The 20,360-nt window shown below is 46.8% G+C and overlaps 1 protein-coding gene across 4 annotated transcripts in view; it reads right to left on the reverse strand.

Annotated features, from left to right (window-relative positions):
• The window catches only part of DCLK3 (doublecortin like kinase 3), a 70,127-nt gene that overhangs the window by 4,904 nt on the left and 44,863 nt on the right, over positions 1 to 20,360 (reverse strand). For all 4 annotated transcript variants that reach the window (XM_016124039.2, XM_016124043.2, XM_036219515.1 and 1 more), the window contains exons 2-3: positions 18,411 to 20,272; positions 973 to 1,105 (exon numbers count right to left, since the gene is read on the reverse strand). In XM_016124039.2, the coding sequence (XP_015979525.2) occupies positions 973 to 1,105; positions 18,411 to 20,272 (1,995 nt within the window). The remainder of the gene's footprint in view (positions 1 to 972; positions 1,106 to 18,410; positions 20,273 to 20,360) is intronic.

Below are 20,360 nucleotides of genomic sequence, written 5' to 3' on the forward strand. Positions count from 1 at the left end.
ATAGACTATTTGCTGTTCTTCTTTTCTCATCCAGTTCATCAGTGCCTCCACTAAAATGTCTATGGTTGCTCAGCATTCTGCTGTCTCACCGTCGCCACGTTACCATGGCTACTATGCTGGCCACACTGCATCCGTATTCCTCTGCCCAGCCTTCCCAATCATGGGGAATCCACGCTCAACCTACTCAACCCACTAAACCTCCCTCTGCAACACTGAGACTAGTCTTCTCAATGCCCTACCAACCTCCACGCATATTCTAGTCTCTTCATCTTAGCTTCCCCGATGCCTCTGCTGATGGGAGACTATCTCTCCCTTCTCCCTATGACCCTACGACCCATCCAGAGCCTTCCCATCAGGTGCCTAAACTGATTCCTCCAGGAGCACCTCAGAAGCTAAACAGTCATTCATATATCTGGAGCTTTGTAATAATGACGATTTCCTTCTTATACATTCTATAGAGTGTGTCACTAAAACAGTTCACTGGATCCTCATACAACGTAGAAACAGGTTATAAATATTATACATGGGATTTGAAATGGCACCCTCCCCGCTTTTGGAGGAATTTTTAAGCCAATTGCCATAAGAACTGATTCACATCTCTCCCATCAGAGGTAGCCGTGGGTCAGTGGCACAAAGGGCTTTGCTTACATGAGTTCCCCACCCAGTTATCCACCATCGTTCCACCTTACTGTCGTATCAACACACACACACACACACACACACACACACACACACACACACACACACACACCAATCCCTTCTCTGCAATAAGGCCGTCCTGATGAGCAAAAAGTTCTCGTGCTTTGGTCAAGGAGACTCACCTCAAATATTTCCACTAAAACCCAAGTGCAAGCTTAGCACCAACTCTCTGAGATTTCGGACTGCTCCATATTGAAAAATAGGAAATACTAAAAATGAAATATTGGTTAGTAAGAGAGCCAGAGTTCCACAGAGCAAATGCATAGCACTTACCTTTCTCAGAAAGAATTTCAGGAGCTACATATGTCGGAGTCCCACACACGGTAAATATAGGTCTCACCACATATTTTGCAAGGCCAAAATCAGCTAGTTTCAAACTGGTAGATTTGTCTCCATTTCGTTGAACCTGTAAGAAATCAAATTCCCCAAACCACCAAAATTATGATGAGAACAAAGAAAGAAAACTAATGAGACAACAAACATAAAAGGTCAGGATAACAAACAATAAACCTATATGAGCTAACAATTTAGTCCAACATTGATAAATCCAATTTGATCTCAGTGACAGGTGCTCACATTTTCAACTAAAGAACCAATGAGTTAGATTTACTGTGCTATCCAATATGGTAGCACCAGATTGCCACAGACGGCTATTTAAATTTAAATTAAAAATTCAGTTTCTCAGATGCACTAACCACATTTCGAGAGTTCAATAGCCATCGAGGACTAATTGCTATAACATTGGACAGGGCAAATGTAGAACATTTCCATCATCCCAGAAAGTTCTATTGGGCAGCACTGGCCTAGAACAAGAATCAATGATATTCTGATCACAGATTAGATTTAGTGAATGCCTGTGGGTCATGCAAAGTCTGAGCAGAGGAGAAAAAAAAGGGAAAGAACAAGGAATTAGAATGAAGAAGTAGAATAACAGTGGAGGGATGTTAAAGAAAGTCCTTCATTTAGAGGATGGGTAGTTAGTTAAAAACCAAATGGAATGAGTCTTTAATTCCAGTTCCAAGATTTACAGCTAAATGGTCCTGAGCCATTTCTTTGCTGACCTGAACCTCTGTTTTCGCATTTGTTCAAAAAGCGGGTAGGGGGCGGTGATATTTTCCAACAAATAGGCTTAGGTCAGGAGCTCCAGTCAATGTTTATAATCTACCTGGTGAAATGTTAGCTGGAGAGTGACTAGTGGCCCCAGACTGCCTGAGACTGAGGGCGGCTCCCAGGATGTGGGACTTTCATTTTTAAAACTTTCATTTTTGAAATAGTCTTGGGCAAACCAGAATGAGGTGGCCGCCCTTGCTTGCACATAATAACTAAAACCGAATGCTATCTAACTGAGATCTATTCCTATGTATCTGAACTGGCAAACTGGGTTCTAATTGTTAACGTTTTTACGTGAAGATGAAAGAAATCATCTCTGATTCTTCCCTTCGACTTCACTTCCACTAGATTTTAGAAAAGGGTAGAATTAGTCATTTTTTAAAAAATGGCAAAGACAAGTTACCCTCACTCTGAAATGTATACACGGAATTGACTGCGCTCCCTTGTTCTCATCAAAACAGGTCCCATCTGACATGCTCTTCCTTTCGGCAAGTCCAGGGGACCAGCTTTCTGACCTCTGGTAAACCAGTTCCCCCTGGCAAGTTCAGCTGTCCTGTCCTTCACTCTCCAGGTATCTTCATGCTACATGATGACTGTGAGGAGACCTAAGAAATGAACCTCAAGAGGTGAGTTTAGCAAGCACTTAGATCATCATGCAAGAAATAACAAAGCTAAAAACATATTTGACATTAAGAAAAGAAACAATGAGGGGGTAAGCCTAGCCTATCCTGCAGCAAGTGAAAGATACATTTGTAACCCATGCTACGGAGGCAGTTTCCACTTCCGGGAAAGGTGAAATGATCAGGCACAAACCCAAACCCCAACTTCCCGCAACGCTAGTTGGTACCCACACGGGAGGGTAGAAGGGCAACCTAACCGGAGGCTTGTCTCCCAAACATCAGAAAACGTTTAGACTCAGAGCAGCTGCCTCCCCGACATGAGCCTCACCTAGACAGAGGTTTCAGGATACCAAGAAATAAAGGCACAGCCCCTCATTCTCAGGATTGAGGAAGCTGATACCTGCCTCCTTCTGACCCTCTGGCGGAAGCAGCTCGGGGCCCCATTCTGTATCTATCCCAGGCAGCTGCACCTAGCAGCCGGTCTGTGCACACCTGGAAGATGCTGGCTCCATGCCAGGAAGGTGTTCTGAGACCTGTCAGCCACATGACCACCCAAGTACCACTCTGATTTCATTCGGTCACAGAAAGCAGCCGGCGCCATCTCTTAACAGGAAGCTTTGAATGAAAGATTCTGAAAGTGTGGCATCTCTTCCTCCCTCTGCCTCTTGAGAAAGGCGTAGCCCACCAAGACCTGTTGCCGCAACCTGCTGGACGCCCTTGCTTACCAAAAAAAGGACAAAGCTTGGGGTTGTCAAGGATCTCAGGCCCAGAAGGAAATTCATCCATAAGAGAGTAGAGAAAATAATGGAATCAGAAGGAGGGCAGGAAGGAAGGAAGGAAGGAAGGAAGGAAGGAAGGAAGGAAGGAAGGAAGGAAGGAAGGAAGGAAGGAAGGAAGGGGCAGAGGGGAGAGAAGAGGGGGAGGGAGGGAGTAGGGGAGAGAAAGAGAGAGAGAACGTTGAACTTATAGAAACAGAGTCGAATGGTTATTTCCAGGGATGGCAGAGGGGACATGAGGAGACTTTGGTCAAAGTTACACGAAGAATAAGTTCTAAGGATCTAATGTACAGAATGATGACTATAGTGAACAGTTCTGTATTGTACACTTGAAATTTGCTAAGAATGTAGATCTTAAGCATTCTCGCCAAAATAAATAAATAACTATATGAGGTGATGGACGCGTGAATCAACTTGATTGCGATTGTGGGAATCTTTTCACAATGTATATATATATCAAATCATCACGCTGCACTTTGGTTTGTCAATTACACCACAGTAAAGCTGGGCGGAAGATAAAGTAATGCATACTTTTCATTAAAACATAAATTTTGTTAACTATAAGATTAAATAAATTCATATTTTAGTTTTTTTCAAAGCAACTTCGCAATAAAACTTTAAAAAAAAAAAAAAGAATCACAGCCCTTTTGCTGCCTTTATCTTGAAACCCAGACAGACAGAGAGTTCCGGGGAACTCTCCAAAATGGCCTCAGCGACACAGCCACCCCTCTCCCTGAAGGGACCCCTCCTGGACCCTGCACAGCCTCAGGAATTTATGGCCAAGCCCCCTCTGCAACAACCTGGTCCCATTCAGGGCTGAGGACCACCGGCTCTGCGTCCCGCTGGTTCTGGTTTGCCTCCAGTCCACCTGCCTCTGGTTCTCCTGGGGGCCTCTGCATGGGCCTCCTCGCCTCCAGCTCTTTGCTGGACGATCAGGTGTCACGTACCAGTTACAAGCACAGATGCTAAAGCCCAACTGTCAGGTCCGAATGCCAGCTCGCCATCTACTGTGTAACTCGCCCTCTGGGTGCCTCCATCGTCTCATCTACAAAATGGGGATGTGAAAGACCTCACAGGACTATGAGGAGGACCAGATGAACTAGTATTCGTAAGGTGTTATAAACAGCGTCTGACACCCAAGAAGCACAATATAAGTGTTTGTTAAGTAAACCGTATTACATTAGCCAGCATAACAGCTCACCTCTGAATAGCTGGACTGACTTCGGGCGAAATGAGAAGTACAGGAAGTAGGCATTGATATCTTCCTGCTCCTCTCTCAAACCAAAGGCCCCTTATGAGGCAGGGTGGTGATCCACCCTCTGCTGTCACAGCTTCAAAACTCTCCCAACTCTCACCTGCCTGCGTCTCATTCCAGAAGCTGAACGGTCAGGCTAAAGGGGCCCTGAGCAGTTAACGACAGCACTGTGGAACTTACTGGGACAAGTCTGGTGGTTTCACCTAAGTGAGACTCACTGGGGCCACCAGAACCGTAGGAGAAATTATCAACTTGTCTGCAGGCACATGCACTCACATCTTTAATGGGATGGGACAAAGGATCTCAAAGCTCCTACCAGCACTTTGCAGGCAAGAGGGCCACGGGGAGCACTCTGGTCCTCCCTGTGCTCCATCGGAGCCCTGGGAGCAGCAGCACCCAAAGGTGCAAGGCAGGCAGCCACTCCCCATCCTCCCCTAGATGAGAATAAGTTCTCCAGACCTTCTCTGGATCCTGCCAGTGAGCTTACAGCTCTGCACGCAGAATATGTCTTAATTATCGGGTCTGAGTCACCACGGGGCACTCTAATCAATGTCTCCATAATTAACCTAACCAAATGGAAAATCATGGATGTAGAACAAAAATGCAATTCTGCCCTGGTCTGCGTTTCGAGACAGACATAGCCTGAAAGGAGACGAGAGAGGTAATTATTAGAGTAATTCAGATGACGAAATCTAGTTTGAAAGGGAAGGACAAAGATAGCGTGCCGCCTGACGTTTCCAGATGGCCCAGCGACGTTAATCACATTTGCTGCGTGAGTCATGAAAAAACATGCCCCTCACAAATATTTGTAAATACTCCCAACCGAATGATCAGCATTCAAAGCATTTGGCTGACTTCATACGCCAAGACAAAAATATCTATCCCTACGTGAAATAACAAAATTCCCTTCCTCGCAGAAACCACCTCCCACTTCAAAACCTGGCTCCACAGAGGTCAGAGCGGGTTCAACATGGCAGAAACCCAGCCTTTCGTTTTGAAATTTTATTATGCTAAATGTCCGGGTTCTGATGGATACATTTTCCAAATACCAAATCCATTTTTTTAAAATCATTTTATGGCCTTTCTAAAACATATTCTTCTCTTTGTCTCTTCATGGTTTAGCTTTACCCTTTGAGTCTGAGGATCGACCCCTTAGCATCGCCAACAGAAGGAGCAGAACCTGGGGGGTGGGGGGCGGGTTAAGAACTGTGCAGATGCTTGTCCCTTCCAGAAAGTGGCTGGAGGCCGCTGAGTGTCTTTCATGCTTCTGTCTCCAGTGTCCGCTGTCAGGAGTTACGTAACACTCTTCGGTGCTGTCCTTGTGACTTGTACTTGCCCTGCGTAAGCCGTTTAATTACACTGAAGGTCATGCACTGACTGTGCGAATTTCATTTCATTTTGTTTTTCCAACTGGCGCCTCACATTCTTGGCTTCAGAACAGTTCTTATCTTAATCCTTGAAATCAAAGGAATGACACCTTCCTGGACTTATTCTTCCTCCAAAATCCGTGGGACTTCTGAAACCATCAAATTCGCCACCCGAACCTGTCTAAAACATCTTCCCACCAGACTATCGTTCATCTCTGATGGAAATCTCAAAATGGCAAAGAGTCCACAGCTCTATACAGCAGGCCATCCCAATCGTGACCAGCCTAACTTACGAGGAGATTCACCCCTTTGTGGATTCCGAACTGTACCCCTACCCTGTTTTCTAAATCTGCCGTCTGAGGGGTTACTCTCAATAAGGACACGTCCCTTCCAAAGATGGGGAACAAGTACCCTGATCCCCCAGGTTGCCTCTGGCTTCTGGCTTCACATCTGAGGGTCCTCCAGCATATCATTATAGGACCTGGTCTCCTGACCTGTGTGTGGCTCCTCTCTCACGCCTTCCTGTGCTAAGCGCAGTACCTTGGCCAGCAGCAGCAGCAGGATCACCTGGGAGCTCATTAGAGATTTCGAGCTATCCCAGACGCACAGGGCCAGACCTGTATCTCTGCAAGACCCCAGGGTGATTCGCGTGCACCATAAAGTTCTGGATGATCCCCATTGCATAGGTGCTCCTGTTAATGGAGATTGCTGAGAAATGAACACCACACAGATCAGGGTAGTGGACCTGGGACTCTCAGCTGACCAGGAACTGAGCGGCCATCAAGGCAGCCACGGATCCCCCTAAATGTCCCACAGAAAGGCTTTTTGAAGGGATCAGAACATGCCATCCCAAATTATGGCACTTCGACATGTTAATTCTTTTGAGCTGAAGACTTGAGAAACAACAGATACAGGAAAGGTACTCGGACCGCCCCTTTTCTACCTAAGAGCAGAACATAAAACTTCCCATGAGGAAGGTAGCGGAAAGGACAGAACGCTCTAAATGACCAGAGACTGCCATCAGCCCAGAGACGTACTGAGAGAGGCATCTGCATGACTAACCTTACTAACCCACCTCTTATTTTCCACTAGCTTCCCCCACACATTTACCTTCCTCAGTTTGCCACCTCTAAAAAAACACAAATCCCTCTTCCTTTGTCTTGTCATTTCTCTAAACATTCATTGTTCTTTGATAAAGTGCGACATAAGCCTCAAGTTCTAACCACACCTTTGAGTTGCTCATCACTGAGTTTCTCCTGCCGGTGTGTACAATGTACACATAAGGAAACTCTTGCTTCTCTCTTGTTAATCTGTCAGTTGAATTTGCAAGATCCCCGGCACAAAACCTAGGAGGGTAGAGGAAAAAGGTGCACACACCCGACCTCGCCCTCACCCACGTCCCCATTTCTCTCTCTCCTGGTCTCTCTACCCTCAGGGCTCTGGGTCGTGGTCCCTCCCCGGCTCTGCTTTCAGCTGCCCTCTAACTGAAAGAGTCATAGAGATGAATTTGCATAGAACTGTCATGACTATCTGCATACATCTGCATCCATCACCCCCTTTTCCAGCCACACCGAAGTACCCTATTTGAATCCACGTGGTCTATACTACTTACATAAGCACCCAGAAAACATCTGGATGGTCTCAAAGCTTCGAGAGGAACCATTAGCCTCCTCCATTCCCTCCTTCGATCCTAAATCAATTTAAATGTGATCTTGCAGTTATCATCTCTGAACAGAAGATGGCAGCAGAGTATAGACCAAACAGCAAGAGACGGCCTTGAGAAAAATTACTTGATGTAAAGCTCATTTACCTTGGCCAACTTCTTATTTGACCCTTTATGGTTCTTCTGCCCTTTTCTTCCATGATTCCATTTTCAACTGGCTGTGAGGACCGATTTGATCTTACAAACCAATGCACATCAAAATGCCAATGTCTAAAATCAATTTAGATTTCTATCGCAAAAGATACTATAATACAAAAGAATGACAAAAAAAAAAAAAAAAGCAGTGGGGACAAAGTCTTCCCTGGAACCCGTCACATGACAGGCCTATGACAGTCTTTCGGTGTTTCCATTATCATACCAGTTTTTTCTACTTAACATTTCATATTCATTCAACAAACATCAATTATATGCCTGCTGTGTGCCAGGCACTGTTTTGGTCCTATGACTAGTGAATGAAACAAATAAACCCCTTGCTTTTATGAAGCCTTTGAATAATAAATAATATTCAAATGAATATGTAATGTCAAGTAAGCGATAAGCGTTATGAAAAAGTAAAAGTGGGATAAAAGCCACATTGTCTATTACGGTATCCGCTAACCACATGTGGCTATTTACTTTTAAGTAACATTTAAAGTTCAGTTTCTCAGATATCCAAGGTGCAGTTCAAGTGCTCGTGCAGTTAGTGGCTTCTGTATCGGGCGGTGGAGACATAGGACATTTCCAGCAACTTTCTGTTGGACAATGCTGGGACAGACAGCGGCAGGGCGTGGTGTTTTAAAAGGGTAGTTAAGGAAAGACTCACCGAGAAAGAAACATTTGGAAAAAATCAGGGGTGAGCCATGTTACAATCTGAGAAGCAAGCTTTTCAGGTGGAGGAAAGAGCAAGAGCAAAGGTCCAGGGGCCATGCCACAGGTAGGGGTGGGAGAGGAGTGAGTCGGGAAGTGGGCGGTTGGAGTGGAGCTTGGAGTGGCAGGCAGAGGTCCCATCGTGCAGGACCTTGTAGGCCGTGGGAATGAACTTGGCCTTTATTTTGCATGGGATGGAAAGCCGACAGCTCTAAACAGAGGAGTTAGGTTCTGACCTACGTTTGGAGAAGATCGGCTTTCGAGGAAGAGGAAGGGCCAGAGAGGAGGTGAACGCCATACTCTCGGCAAGAGGTGACTGACGATGGACTGGTCTTGCTAAGTGCCGTGGAGATGGGGAGTGTCATCCCAAAGGTAGACACGCGACTAGAGAATGCACCGAATGTGAGGATGAGGGAAGGGAGGACTCGTGGGTGACACTGAGCTCCCCGAGCAGAGCAGCTGGGTCGGTGGTGGCCCCATCTTTCTTTCTGACAGACAAGGGTGGTTTCAGGACGGCATGGGGATGAGAGCCTGCCTGGGGTTCAGGATAGAATGGGAACTGCACATGGCGAGTGTAGACACCATGTTCAAGGGTGTGTGTGTGTGTGTGTGTGTGAATCATAAAAACGGGGTAGTAGGTGAAAGGAGGTGGAAAAAACAAGTTTGCTTTTGCGTTAAGTCGGGAGATACAGTATCTTCATACTGTACACATTTAGACTGTGTATCTATGTGTTGACGGAGCCATCTCGGGTTGGGGAACTCTGGGAGAGGCGCAGGGTGCAGGTGAAATCAGTTAGAGCATCTTGAGTTTGCGATGTTCATCGCATCAGACAGCGAGCTGGCGATGCAAAACAGGCTGCTGAATAGGAGTCTACGGGATGTGACTGGGAAGCACCCACAGCTGGGCACCCATTCCCTCATCAGCCGGGCTGGCCACACATTTACCACCCGCCAGGTGAAAAAGACAGTGCATCCTAGTGACCACGACAGGGGCTCTGAGCTCAGAAACGCCCAGCGGGCCGACCTCCAAGAGTCCCTCAGTTTAATGTAACCTCAGTTACACATGAATATAGATAGGGAGGCCTTCCCCATAGGGTCAGTGAGAGAATTCTAGGAAATGTAAAGCACAAAGATTAGTGACCATCATGTCGACATCACATGACAATTACGGGTCGTGGGCTCTAACTGGGTGAAAGCACCCAGTTAGGAAATTTTCGATATCACAGTGCAACAAAGCCTAGGCAGTGGTTCTCCACCAGGGACAATCCTCCATCACCGACACCACCTGGGGATATTTGACAGTGTCCGAAGACATTTTTGGTTGTCACAATTGGGAGCTGCTACAGAACCAAGTGGGTAGAAGCCAGCATGCTGCTAAGCCACCTCCAGCACCCAGGACAGGCCCCACAACAAAGAATCATCCAGCCCCAAATGCCAATGCTGCCCATGGAGAGAACCCTGGTGTTAGACAGTGGAAATAAGGCCATAATCATCAGGTTCAGACTAAAGTAACTACGTGAAAGACAATCGAGGTGAAAGACAATTGAGGTACGTAGAAAGGTAGTTACACATGCTTGGCCCAAAGAGTGATTTCCTTGTCTTTGCTTAGAGTGTGCCCCTCCCCACTAGCTCCTCAGCGCCCCCCCCCACCCCCCGATACTGAAACCTACTCAGCTCCCCCACTCTCAAAGGACCAAAGTCCATACTTGGCATTAAACTTTCTCGGGAAATACATCATCTCATCCAAAGACATGTAACTGAGTTCTTGACACGTTTTATGCAAAAGAATTCAGAACTGGGATTGAAATTTACCTGGATTTTTGTTTCATCTCTGCTTATAACCTAAACGAGCCATTTGGCCTCAAACAAGCCATTCTGAACCCACTTCATCACCTACAAACTGAGAGAGTAGTCTCTAGACTTCCCGAGCGGACCCGACTTGCTGTTATGCTACAAACTACCAGGATCCGAAGCCACGTGGCAATAAAGCATCCTTTTCAGCTTGGTGTTTGCATTCAGGAACAGCAAGAAAAAGTTAAGAGAAGCCACCGCCCAGTGCCAGTCGAGCACAGTGCTCAAGAGGATGGGTGGGTCCTGAGTTTCGAACCCCACTTCTCCTTCTTTGCGGGGTGACTCTGAGCCAGTTACTCAACCTCCCTGTGTCTGGACTCCTCCCCTGCTTTGGAGCAGGGTAAGCATACCTACTGCCTGGGGCCTATACCATGGGTAGCACAAGGAGCTATGTCAGTGAGCACCATGCTCCGCTACCATCTTGGGTACAGTTCGGTCCCCTTTAATTACTTAGGTAAATGGAAATGAAGAATTTCTCAGTCCCCTTCTTCCCTTCTCCACCATGAGTCCCTGACATGGATTAAGACTAAACCTTTACCTGCGGTAATATAGGAAACATTACCGCCATGTAGTCACGCCTAAGTCCCTCAGAGCTGAACAGCTCTCACCTGCCCCTCTGACTGCTGAGGTAGGTGGAGCTTGATTTGCATGTAACGGACAAACTTATAGACAAAATCTGAACTCAAAAACTAGGTAAACTAGGGGAAGAGAGAAGCTGGAACCAGAAGGTTGTGCTTGGCACAGCCCTTTGAATGAGCTTCTTTGTGATAAGATTTTATGAGGCTAGACAGTATCAAGGTATCAGGGAGGGGCCCCTTATTCCCCACTCCAGTCCCCAGCCCCCTCTGGAAGCCAAGCTCAGAGGGCGTGGTTATCAAAGAGACAGCCACAGTTGGACAAAGGGGGACCAGCCATGGGTCAGGGCGGGAGGACAGGGTGGTCTGCCAACCAGAGTAACGGGTTCACTTCTCTCCACCAGGGCAGGGTAATGAAAGCAGGCTGAGAAAGGCATTTGAGAGATGCCTTGCCCTATATGATGGGGAGGCTCAATAGGCCTTTCTGTGAAGTTGGGGGCCCCTGAGAGATCCAAGAGAACCACCGTGAAGTTTGGGGTGACTTTAGGAACAAGCCTGGCAAGTGCTTCTTATCCACACTTCCCTGAAAGCCGTCCTCTCCCAGATTTACCCTCTACCAGCAGTCCCCCCAAAATTCCTGAAAGAGGATTCCAAGGCCTCCCAATGACCCCACCATGGAGATGGGAAGGAGTGACGGGGAGGTCGTAGGCTGGCCCAGAAATGGCCCAGTGCCTGAGCAGAAGCCCCACTGGGCCCTGAGCCAGCCCCTCAGCGAGAGGCTGAAGGGACCCAGACGGGGCACCGTGTGGGCAGCCTCTGTCCCCCCTCCCGCTCCAAGAGGTCCACTGTCCGTAGTGGCAGGCAGTTGCTGTCCTAGGCACTTCCCTGTGGGGAGAAGTACCAAAAGTCCTGGCCGCTGGGCAGAGTCCCCAGGAGAAAACACAACTGAACATCTCAAAAGTGTCCTATCCTAGGAAAATGTGTCTTTTGAAAGTTTCCCGTGCCCCACCCACTGTACCTGGCTAAAGGGCCAAGGTGAGCCTAAAACAGAGGCCAAAGCATAAGCCAAAGCATGGGGAAATGCGGCGGCCAAAGAACCTTACGCAGCACGGAGCCTGAAACTTAAACAAACATAGGAAGCGCCTCCCCTGACTGGCTGGCACACAAGACTAAACAGACCGCAGGGCCCAACCGTAAGGCCTGCACCTCCCTCAGTCACATCTTCCTACCCACCTACCTGCCCCATGGGACAGAGCAGTCTGCATAGCCTCCGGGGTGGACAAGCACACACAGTGTTTGCTCCTGTACCCGAGCACAGGTAGTTCTCACATTCATGTTCAGGTTCAATGGCAGTCACTGCTGGTGCCTGCCCACGACTGCCTTCCTTGCCAACAGAACCCAGATTCTATCCAGCCTCTGGGCAACCATGCTTCAGGAAAGGCGGGCCCAGCCCGGGCTTCTCAGAAAGGCAGTGTTTCAGAGCCCCCAGCCTAAATCAGCACCTGCATTTTATCAGGATCCCAGGTGATTCTTGTGCACAGGAAAGTTTTGAGAAGCGCCGAGTTATACCGTTAGCCAGGTAGTCGTACTGCAGCCGGAAGGTAGCTCAGCTGTAACTAGGGGAGCCAGCAAGAGTGTTCTCTCCCCCTCCTATCCTCTCCTCAGCCCCTGCAATTCATCCTGCTCCCCCTGGAGGCAGACACAGACAATAGACACACATCTTTACCTTATGGTTCTGCTTCCAACTGCCTCCTGGGAAAGATAAGCAACCTACACGGAACGCCAAGCCCATAATTATATGGCCATGCAAGTAATTTGTCAAAATGCCCATGTTCAACATCTCACCCAGTAAAACCAAAGTTATTTCAAACAGAATTATTATTGTTATGGTCACCATTAAATATTCATTCATGGGCCTCCAGTGGTGCCCTGAGATCGGAGAGGGTCAAAAAATTCAGAAGTGGTTCCTTGAAGGGAAATTCACATCCCAAGGAGGTACCATGGGCCAAATGCTCGGGGTGCATGCAGCCTGCAGGAGATTCCTAGACAAATGATCCTTCAACCTGATTCTAAATTTCTATTCATTGGACTGAAGGGATTTTAAGAGTTTTATCTAAATATGGAAAAATGGAGCATCTTGGCCCAAAATGGTACATTGGAAATTGAAGGATGGAGAGGAATTAATAATATATCCATGTCTACACTGAATGCCAGTTCTACTGAATACTTCATAAGAAGGCTCAGTCAGAACATTGGCAAGGTTTAATGCAGGAATGAAAGAATTAAGGACCAAGACTGAGTTTTCTGCCCTCTCTATTTCTATTTCTGTCTCTGACTCTATCTCTATTTCAATCTCTCTATCACCTTCCTTCTTTCTACCCTTCCTCTTCTTACACTTACATAACCCCTAATGTATAGGACGTCTGGAGGAAGCGGAAATAGAACCAGGGGGCTTCATGTTATTGCAATTAGACAACTAGACCTGAGGCCTTGGAAACGTGAAGAGGTTCACTGACTTGCCTCCTCAGATTAAAGACATTTTGAAAATGAAGAGTTTTAAGAAATTTAATCGTAGACCCTCAAATGGCTCATAAGAAGTCAGTCTCTTAGACAGGTGACAACACACAGAAACTCAGGTATTAAGAGGACAATAGGAGATTGTTGTGATTTACTAAATGACCTAAATTTCAGGACTCCTCGGGAGAATGGAGTCACAATTTCAGAAGATATTCAACAAGGTGAGTAACTATGAATCATGCTGTAAAGCTCCCTTTGCTGTTGATCATTTACTGCAGACAGTAAATGATCAGACATCCTCTCTGTTAGGTGACGATTTCAAAAGGAACTGACAGAAGGAAGAAAACCTCAGTCAGTGAGATGACCCAGAATCTAGAATTTTGAAAACTTGTAAGCAATTTCTTGAAATCTCTGGCTATATGGACAACATGTGGATTCACTGACCATATGAGTACTTTTTATTTTCCTGGAAACTGTTTAAATGGACACTGAAAGCCACTCTCACAGATATAAATCTAAAGTCATAACTGCAGAATTCGCCTTGATACTCTCGAGAGAGATTCTCTTATAAACCTATCTTATTGCTGACTTGATCAATAGTAGCCAATGACCTAAAGCCCTAGACCACTGTACTTTTTCTTTGACTTCACGTTACTGCTGTAATCCACATTTCTAGATTTTATTAAGTATTCCTAACAAGATATGCTTCGAAGTTGTTACCCATTTCTTAATTAACGCGGTCGGTATATAAATGCATTCATGAATACTTGGGCTATTAATGAGAGGACATGGACAGCTCCGTCTTAGAAGCTAAGGGAGCAGGAGACTGAAATCGGAGCTGGCAGAAGAGAAGCCATGCTGCTCGGTGAGGATCACACACTGCAGAAGCACCAACGAACAGAGCAAGACTCCCTGCATCCTTCTCATATGTCAAAGTGGAAGTGGAAAAAGAACTTAGGGAATTAAAATGAACACAGCAATTGAACACGTTCATTTAGTAAATCACAACAATTTCCCATTGTCCTCTTAATACCTGTGTTCCTGTGTGTCGTTACCTGTCTAAGAGACTGATTCCTTGTGAGCCATTTGAGGGTCTACGATTAGATTTCTTAAAACCCTTTATTTTCAAAATGTCTTTAATCTGAGGAAGCAAGTCAGTGAATCTCTTCATGTTTCCAAGGCCTCAGGTCTAGTTGTCTAATTGCAATTGTCTTTAAGAGAAAGAATGGGCAAGGAGGGCCCATTTGTTTGGCCATTTTTTATCCTTCTAGATTTTCTTTGCCACCCTTGAGACGCTGATCACTGCCCTGTCCTAGTCACATTCAGCACTTAAAAATCTGGAAGAGTCTGTTCCTTCCAAGAACCATCAAGAGGCGAGAAAGAGGGTACAACTTTTGTCCCTCACCTCTCTGTGACCTGCCCCCGCCACCATTTCAAAGGTCTCTGCTCCAGGCACTCCTGAGCTTTAGTGTCTGCCTACCCATCTCGGTTCTTTCAGCCCTATTTCCAAACTGGGAACATGTCCCACCTCTCCCTTACTCTGGAACAGAATTTTTCAAATGACCTTGCTCCTGTCTGACACCTCTTCGGTCTCTCCTCACCCCCACTCAGCTTTCTTTGCAAGATGTAGTATGTCCTCTGTTGGCCATAACTAACCTGGCCTGTCTACTTCCCATTCTGCGTGGGCTGGTCTGATCCTCTTACCTCTCCGGCTCCTGTTTGCTTCTTCCCCTCCTCCCAGGGCTCAGGCAACACCACACAGCATAACCCAACCCCGCCAAGGGAGCACACACTGGCAGAAGCAATTAACACTGATATTTCTGCAGGCTGGAAATTCTCATCATTAAAACTTCTTTTGCAAGATCTCATGAGTCAAAATAACCCAAAGGGAAGAGGACAACTAGCACCTTATCAGGAAATGTGATCCATAGAAATAAATAAACAGTAATATCGGCCCAAAATTTGATTCCGGGGCCCGGTTATCAGATACAAATATTCCTGTTGATTAAAACAATGATAATAAGCTTGCTATATTCATTAAGAGCTCTTAGTATATTCAGAAAGTCTCTGAAAGCAACAATTGATAGACGGTAATCACCATGGTGATATTTACTAATATTAAATCCTAGTCGACCTACGAAGTTTTCAATACCATTTTTATATCAGCAAGTTTAGAGATGGCACCTTTCTAAACCCAGGCAATGATCCCATTGTCAAATCTAGCAAAATCCAGATCTGGCTGAAAAAAGCAAAGAGCACTAACGTTAGTGTTCAGATTTCTGACATAACAATACGTTGAACTTTACTCGCCCAGAAAAAAGGACAAACGGTTTACAAATGTGACAGGCCTGTTTGTTTTGATAAATGCAAACTGATAGAATTATCCATATGGAGAAAAGATATTAACCTATTCCGCAAAAGATGACTCAAATACGCAGCTGTTCGCAGTTTCTGAAGGGCCCATACCACCACAAAAAAAAAAAAAAAAAAGTTTTTATTTGAAAATAAAAAAGTAGGCTTTCTTCAAATTCAGAAAAAGGATCTAAATATCAGATACTTTTAATACCAATAGACAACTGAAGTATATAGACTGAAAAGTATAGCTATTCTGAAGTTTTGCTTCTCAGAACACACATACACACAAACACACTCACACAACACACAAACACACTTCACTGCCCTTAAGGACACCCGAAACATATATTTACTGACAATTAAATCTACGAAGAGCTGTCAGATGACTTCTCTGAGGCAGTCAGCTTGTCCACACTAAATCTTGACCTTGCAATTTTCGACTTCCTAAAGGGAACTTCTCAATGCAGTCTAAACTGGTTATGACTTTCTCCACTTCGAAACCTGCTGATCAGTCCCTTAACACAAGGGAGAGTCTCTATTGTCCAAGAGATGGGCCAGCTCAACAGATTGGTTCCAGAACCTTGCTGAGAAAATACAAGCTCAGACGACTGTCCCCAAAGGAAAATGATCCCATAGAGTAAATGCTCTCTTCCTGCTTCCTGGTATAACACGGAACCTGTATAACAGTGATGATTCTTTCGAGAGCACAAGCTCAAAGTGCTCAGCTCATGAGACCAGCCCAGGCCTCCGGTCAGAACCTCTCATGCGGAGACCATTTGGGGAATACTTCAGAGGGTCATTAAACAACACCACTTTGTGGCTGGTCTAAAGTAGCCGTGAGAAACAGCATACAACACATCATGCATGCAGATTACTTGCGCTCAGACCCAGAAGACAGAAATAAAAAGCAAGCAAAGGATGGAGACACTCAGCTAACGCAAAAAATAAAAAATTTTCAAAGGGAGGGTTATTTGATGGTAATTCAAACCACTCAAGAAACCACTCAAACTTCTGTAATTCTATGAATTCGGGCAACAACAAATTTACTTGACTCAGCGGTCAACGCAGACCTCATTTCACCAGATAATTAGCTTGACTCACTCAGTGTTTCATTCTCCTGGTGGGAGCATTTACCGACATGACGTTTCCAGGCTGGGTGGACAGCCATTGAATTTTTTTTAAAAAAACAGGCTAAATCCATGCCCTTCTCCCCCTAAAAAAATGTGGCCCATCAAGATCATGGCCTCCATTCACTATTGCTTTGCCTTCAGCAATCCGGCTTTGAGTGCTTAGTCATGATACCCACTTAATATCAGAGCTGCTGATAGTAATGACAGCAGCTGCCACGGACGGAGTGCTCACTCTCTCCCAGGCAGCCTGCTCTGCCCGTATTCATTTATTCATCCAACTAATAATTAACGGATGTCTACCATGTGACAGAACCGTCCTAGGTTTCAGGGTACAATCTGAATAGAATGAAGTTTCTGTTGTCATAGAACCAATCTTCTTTCCAGTCAGAGGAGAAAGAAAACAGAAGAATTAATGCAGAATTACGAGCTGGTGAGCAAGGCTATGAAGAAGAAGGTGGGATAAAGGCGCCAGAGGGAGACAGTGTAAGTCTGCTGTCCTAACAAAGACCACCAGGAACACGCTTGTAATTCAGGAACACCCTGGGTTTCCTGACTCATGGCATCAATGGAGAATGCACACCACTGGGATTGGGGTATCTACTGAAAGATTTGAGCTGTGTTAGGTGGGTTGGGGGAGGGTTCGAAAAGGTAGGTTCTGCTTGGAATTAAATACTCTCAGGAAGAGAGGGGAATTCTATGACTGGGCGTCTGAGTGATTCTCATCTAGTGAAGCAGTCGCTCACAGTAGCCAGAAGAGGGGTATTTGGCCATGTTTGTGGTTTGGACAATCTTTTTCTTATCTGCATTTGGACATGATTATAAAAAGGGTCTTGCTTTTATCCTGATTCCTCATGGTCAGAGGTTGGTGTTCTGCAAAATTGTTTGTGTTCATCAGGAAAACACTCCAGCTGAGCCGTGGCGAGGCCAGCTCCCATTGTCAGGGTCTCCTCCCCTTTTCCTGTGCTCAATCCTCACTCAGCCTTCCCAGATAGGTACTATTACTATTTCTCTTTAATAAATGAGGAGATTCAGGCCCAGAAAGGTGAAGGACTGATTCTAGAGCAAGCAGCTAAGAAAGCCAGGATTGAAAGTCAGGTTATCTGACTCCAGAGCCTGCCTCTTGTCCACTCCACACGCAGGTACCTGCCGTGATGAGCCTTTTGAATTCTCGTGGCAAGAAGTTATCTGCAAAAGGATCAGGGGTAGTTTCAATGGGAGGGTGAGCACAAAGCCTGCAGGGGAAGCTGCTACCAGTAGACACCCTGATACCTGAGCCAGCCTTTGTGCAAATGCCCAAGAAATAAGTCCACCTGGTCATTGTTAAGGCAAAAGTATTTTTCTCCCAAGGATGAGGAAACACATTCCATTTTATTTAAATTGGAAGGTTTCCTTTTCAATAATTTCATCAAACCCAATTTATCTCAGCAACTTATGAACTATAACCAAAGTTGTAGATACTGGAATGAGTATGTTACAATAGCATAAAGATAGTATTCTAGCGAGTAAGAGTGACGGAGTATGAGATAATTTCTTGTATCTCGCATTTTATAAACACCCTCTCCCACAGCGGCAAGGTCAGGGCTTACCAGCAGGTTCTCTGGCTTCAGATCCCGGTGGACAATGCTCTTGTCGTGCATGTGGACGAGCGCCTTACACAAGTCCATGAGCATGAGGGCAGCGTCATGCTCTGGGAACTTGACACTTTCTATGATGGCATCGAAAAGGTCTCCGCCCTGCACGTACTCCATGATCAGGTAGATTTCCGTTTCCGTTTCGTAGACTTCATGCAGTTTCACTATGTTGGGATGAGAGAGGCTCTGGATAATGAAGATCTCACTGTCAACCATGTCCTCCTTTCCTTTGAGTTTGGACTTGTCAATGATCTTCATGGCGTAGGCCTGCCTGGTCTCTCGGTGCCGGCACTCCTTCACCACGGCGAAGTTCCCGTCCCCAATGACCCGGCCCGGCTCATAGTGCTTCTCCACGTCGGCCGAGATGATGCCCGCTGGCCGCCGCTTCCGGCCACCAGGCCTCTCTGGCTTGCTTTCTTCCGGCCTTGTCTTGGGCTCCTTTTCTACCCTTCCAAGTTGGTCATCTTTGGAAAGCACCTTTCTCCCTCCTGACGCACATGGCTTTTTCTCCTTTTCTTCCTCCTGCTCCTCCCCTCTGGTCCTGGGAAGCTTCTCGGAGTCAGCCTGGTGCTCCCTGAGAAGCCATCCACCATGCTTGTTCCTGGTGTCTTTCTTCCCGTCCCTCCGGCCTTCCTCTCTGACAGGTTGAGCTTCCACAAGATCCTTCTTAGCCTTGGCTGCTCCTTGCAGATGACCTTCCTGGCCTCCGGGGTCTCTGTCCTCTTTCTTGTCTGTGTTCTTGCTGGGCCGCCTCATCTCCTGAGTGGGGTTCCTGGGACTGCTCCTGTGGCTGTCACCCTTCCACTGTTCCTCCCCACCCTGCGGGTTGGCCTCGGGGGACCTCCTGCAGCTCCTGGTCCTCACCAGCTTCTCCACGTTATACCGTTGGCACTTGCCTATGTCCAGCTCGCTGGTCCCCAGGGACAGCCTCTCCCTCTGCAGGCTCTGCTGGAGCTCTCTCTCTCTCTTGCACTTCTCACACCTGATAATTTCACCTGAGGTCCTCTCAATCTCCACCCCCAGGTGCTTCTCTCCATTCACATGCCTCTCTAAGGCGGCTTCTCTAGGAGGCTTGCTCCCGGGTTCGGGCTCCCAATTCCCCCTCGCCCACTTCTTCGGGGTCTTCGCCCTGTCCTCTGGCACCGGCTCCCCGGGGGCCTTCTCCTGGTGTCTGACCGCCGCCTTGGACCCAGCAGCCTCAATGCAGCTCTTGGTGGTCTCCGTCTCCCCACAGTGGTGACCCCCTTTGACAGCCTTGCAATAAAGTCTGCTTCTCAGCCTCGGAGAAGGGACCCGGCTGTGCTGGGTCAATGTCAAGGCCCGGGCTTTACTGGGGTACAGTTCTTCTATGGCCACCTGAATGTTCTTCAATGTCAGTGGTTCTTTGCCCACGGCTATGAAAGCATCCCCTTCCCTGAAGAAATCAGAGACGCTTCTGATTTCTTTGCCCTTGAGGTTAAACAGTTTTCTCACACGATCGCTCTTCCATCTCGGAAAGCCCAAGGCCTCTGAGACGTCCGCCAAGAGCTGCTCGAAGGTCTGCACTGACCGCCTGTTGAGGAGCAGGGTGATCTTCCGCAGCGGGTGTCCGCCCAGCCTCACCACAGTCACCACCCTGGGCTTCAGAGGGCTGTTCTCAGCATGGGTGGAGTGAGAGCCATTCTGAGGGCCGAGCACGGGCACCACGGAGCTGCGTGTTCCCGGGGACAGTTTCTCCAGATTCCCTCGGCCAGCAGGCAGCCATGAGCCCTGCAGCTTCCGCTCCATGATTCTCGAGCTTAAATATTTTAGAGAATGGTCACATAGGCCTCGATGTCCTGCAAGAGGAAAATGACAACACAGCGTTAATCAAAATGGGTTCAAAGAGCTCTCCGGCCTTCGCCAAGACTTTACTAAAGAGTACTG

Source organism: Rousettus aegyptiacus, unplaced genomic scaffold (genome assembly GCF_014176215.1).
Source record: "Rousettus aegyptiacus isolate mRouAeg1 unplaced genomic scaffold, mRouAeg1.p scaffold_m13_p_4, whole genome shotgun sequence".
Taxonomy (NCBI): domain Eukaryota; kingdom Metazoa; phylum Chordata; class Mammalia; order Chiroptera; family Pteropodidae; genus Rousettus; species Rousettus aegyptiacus.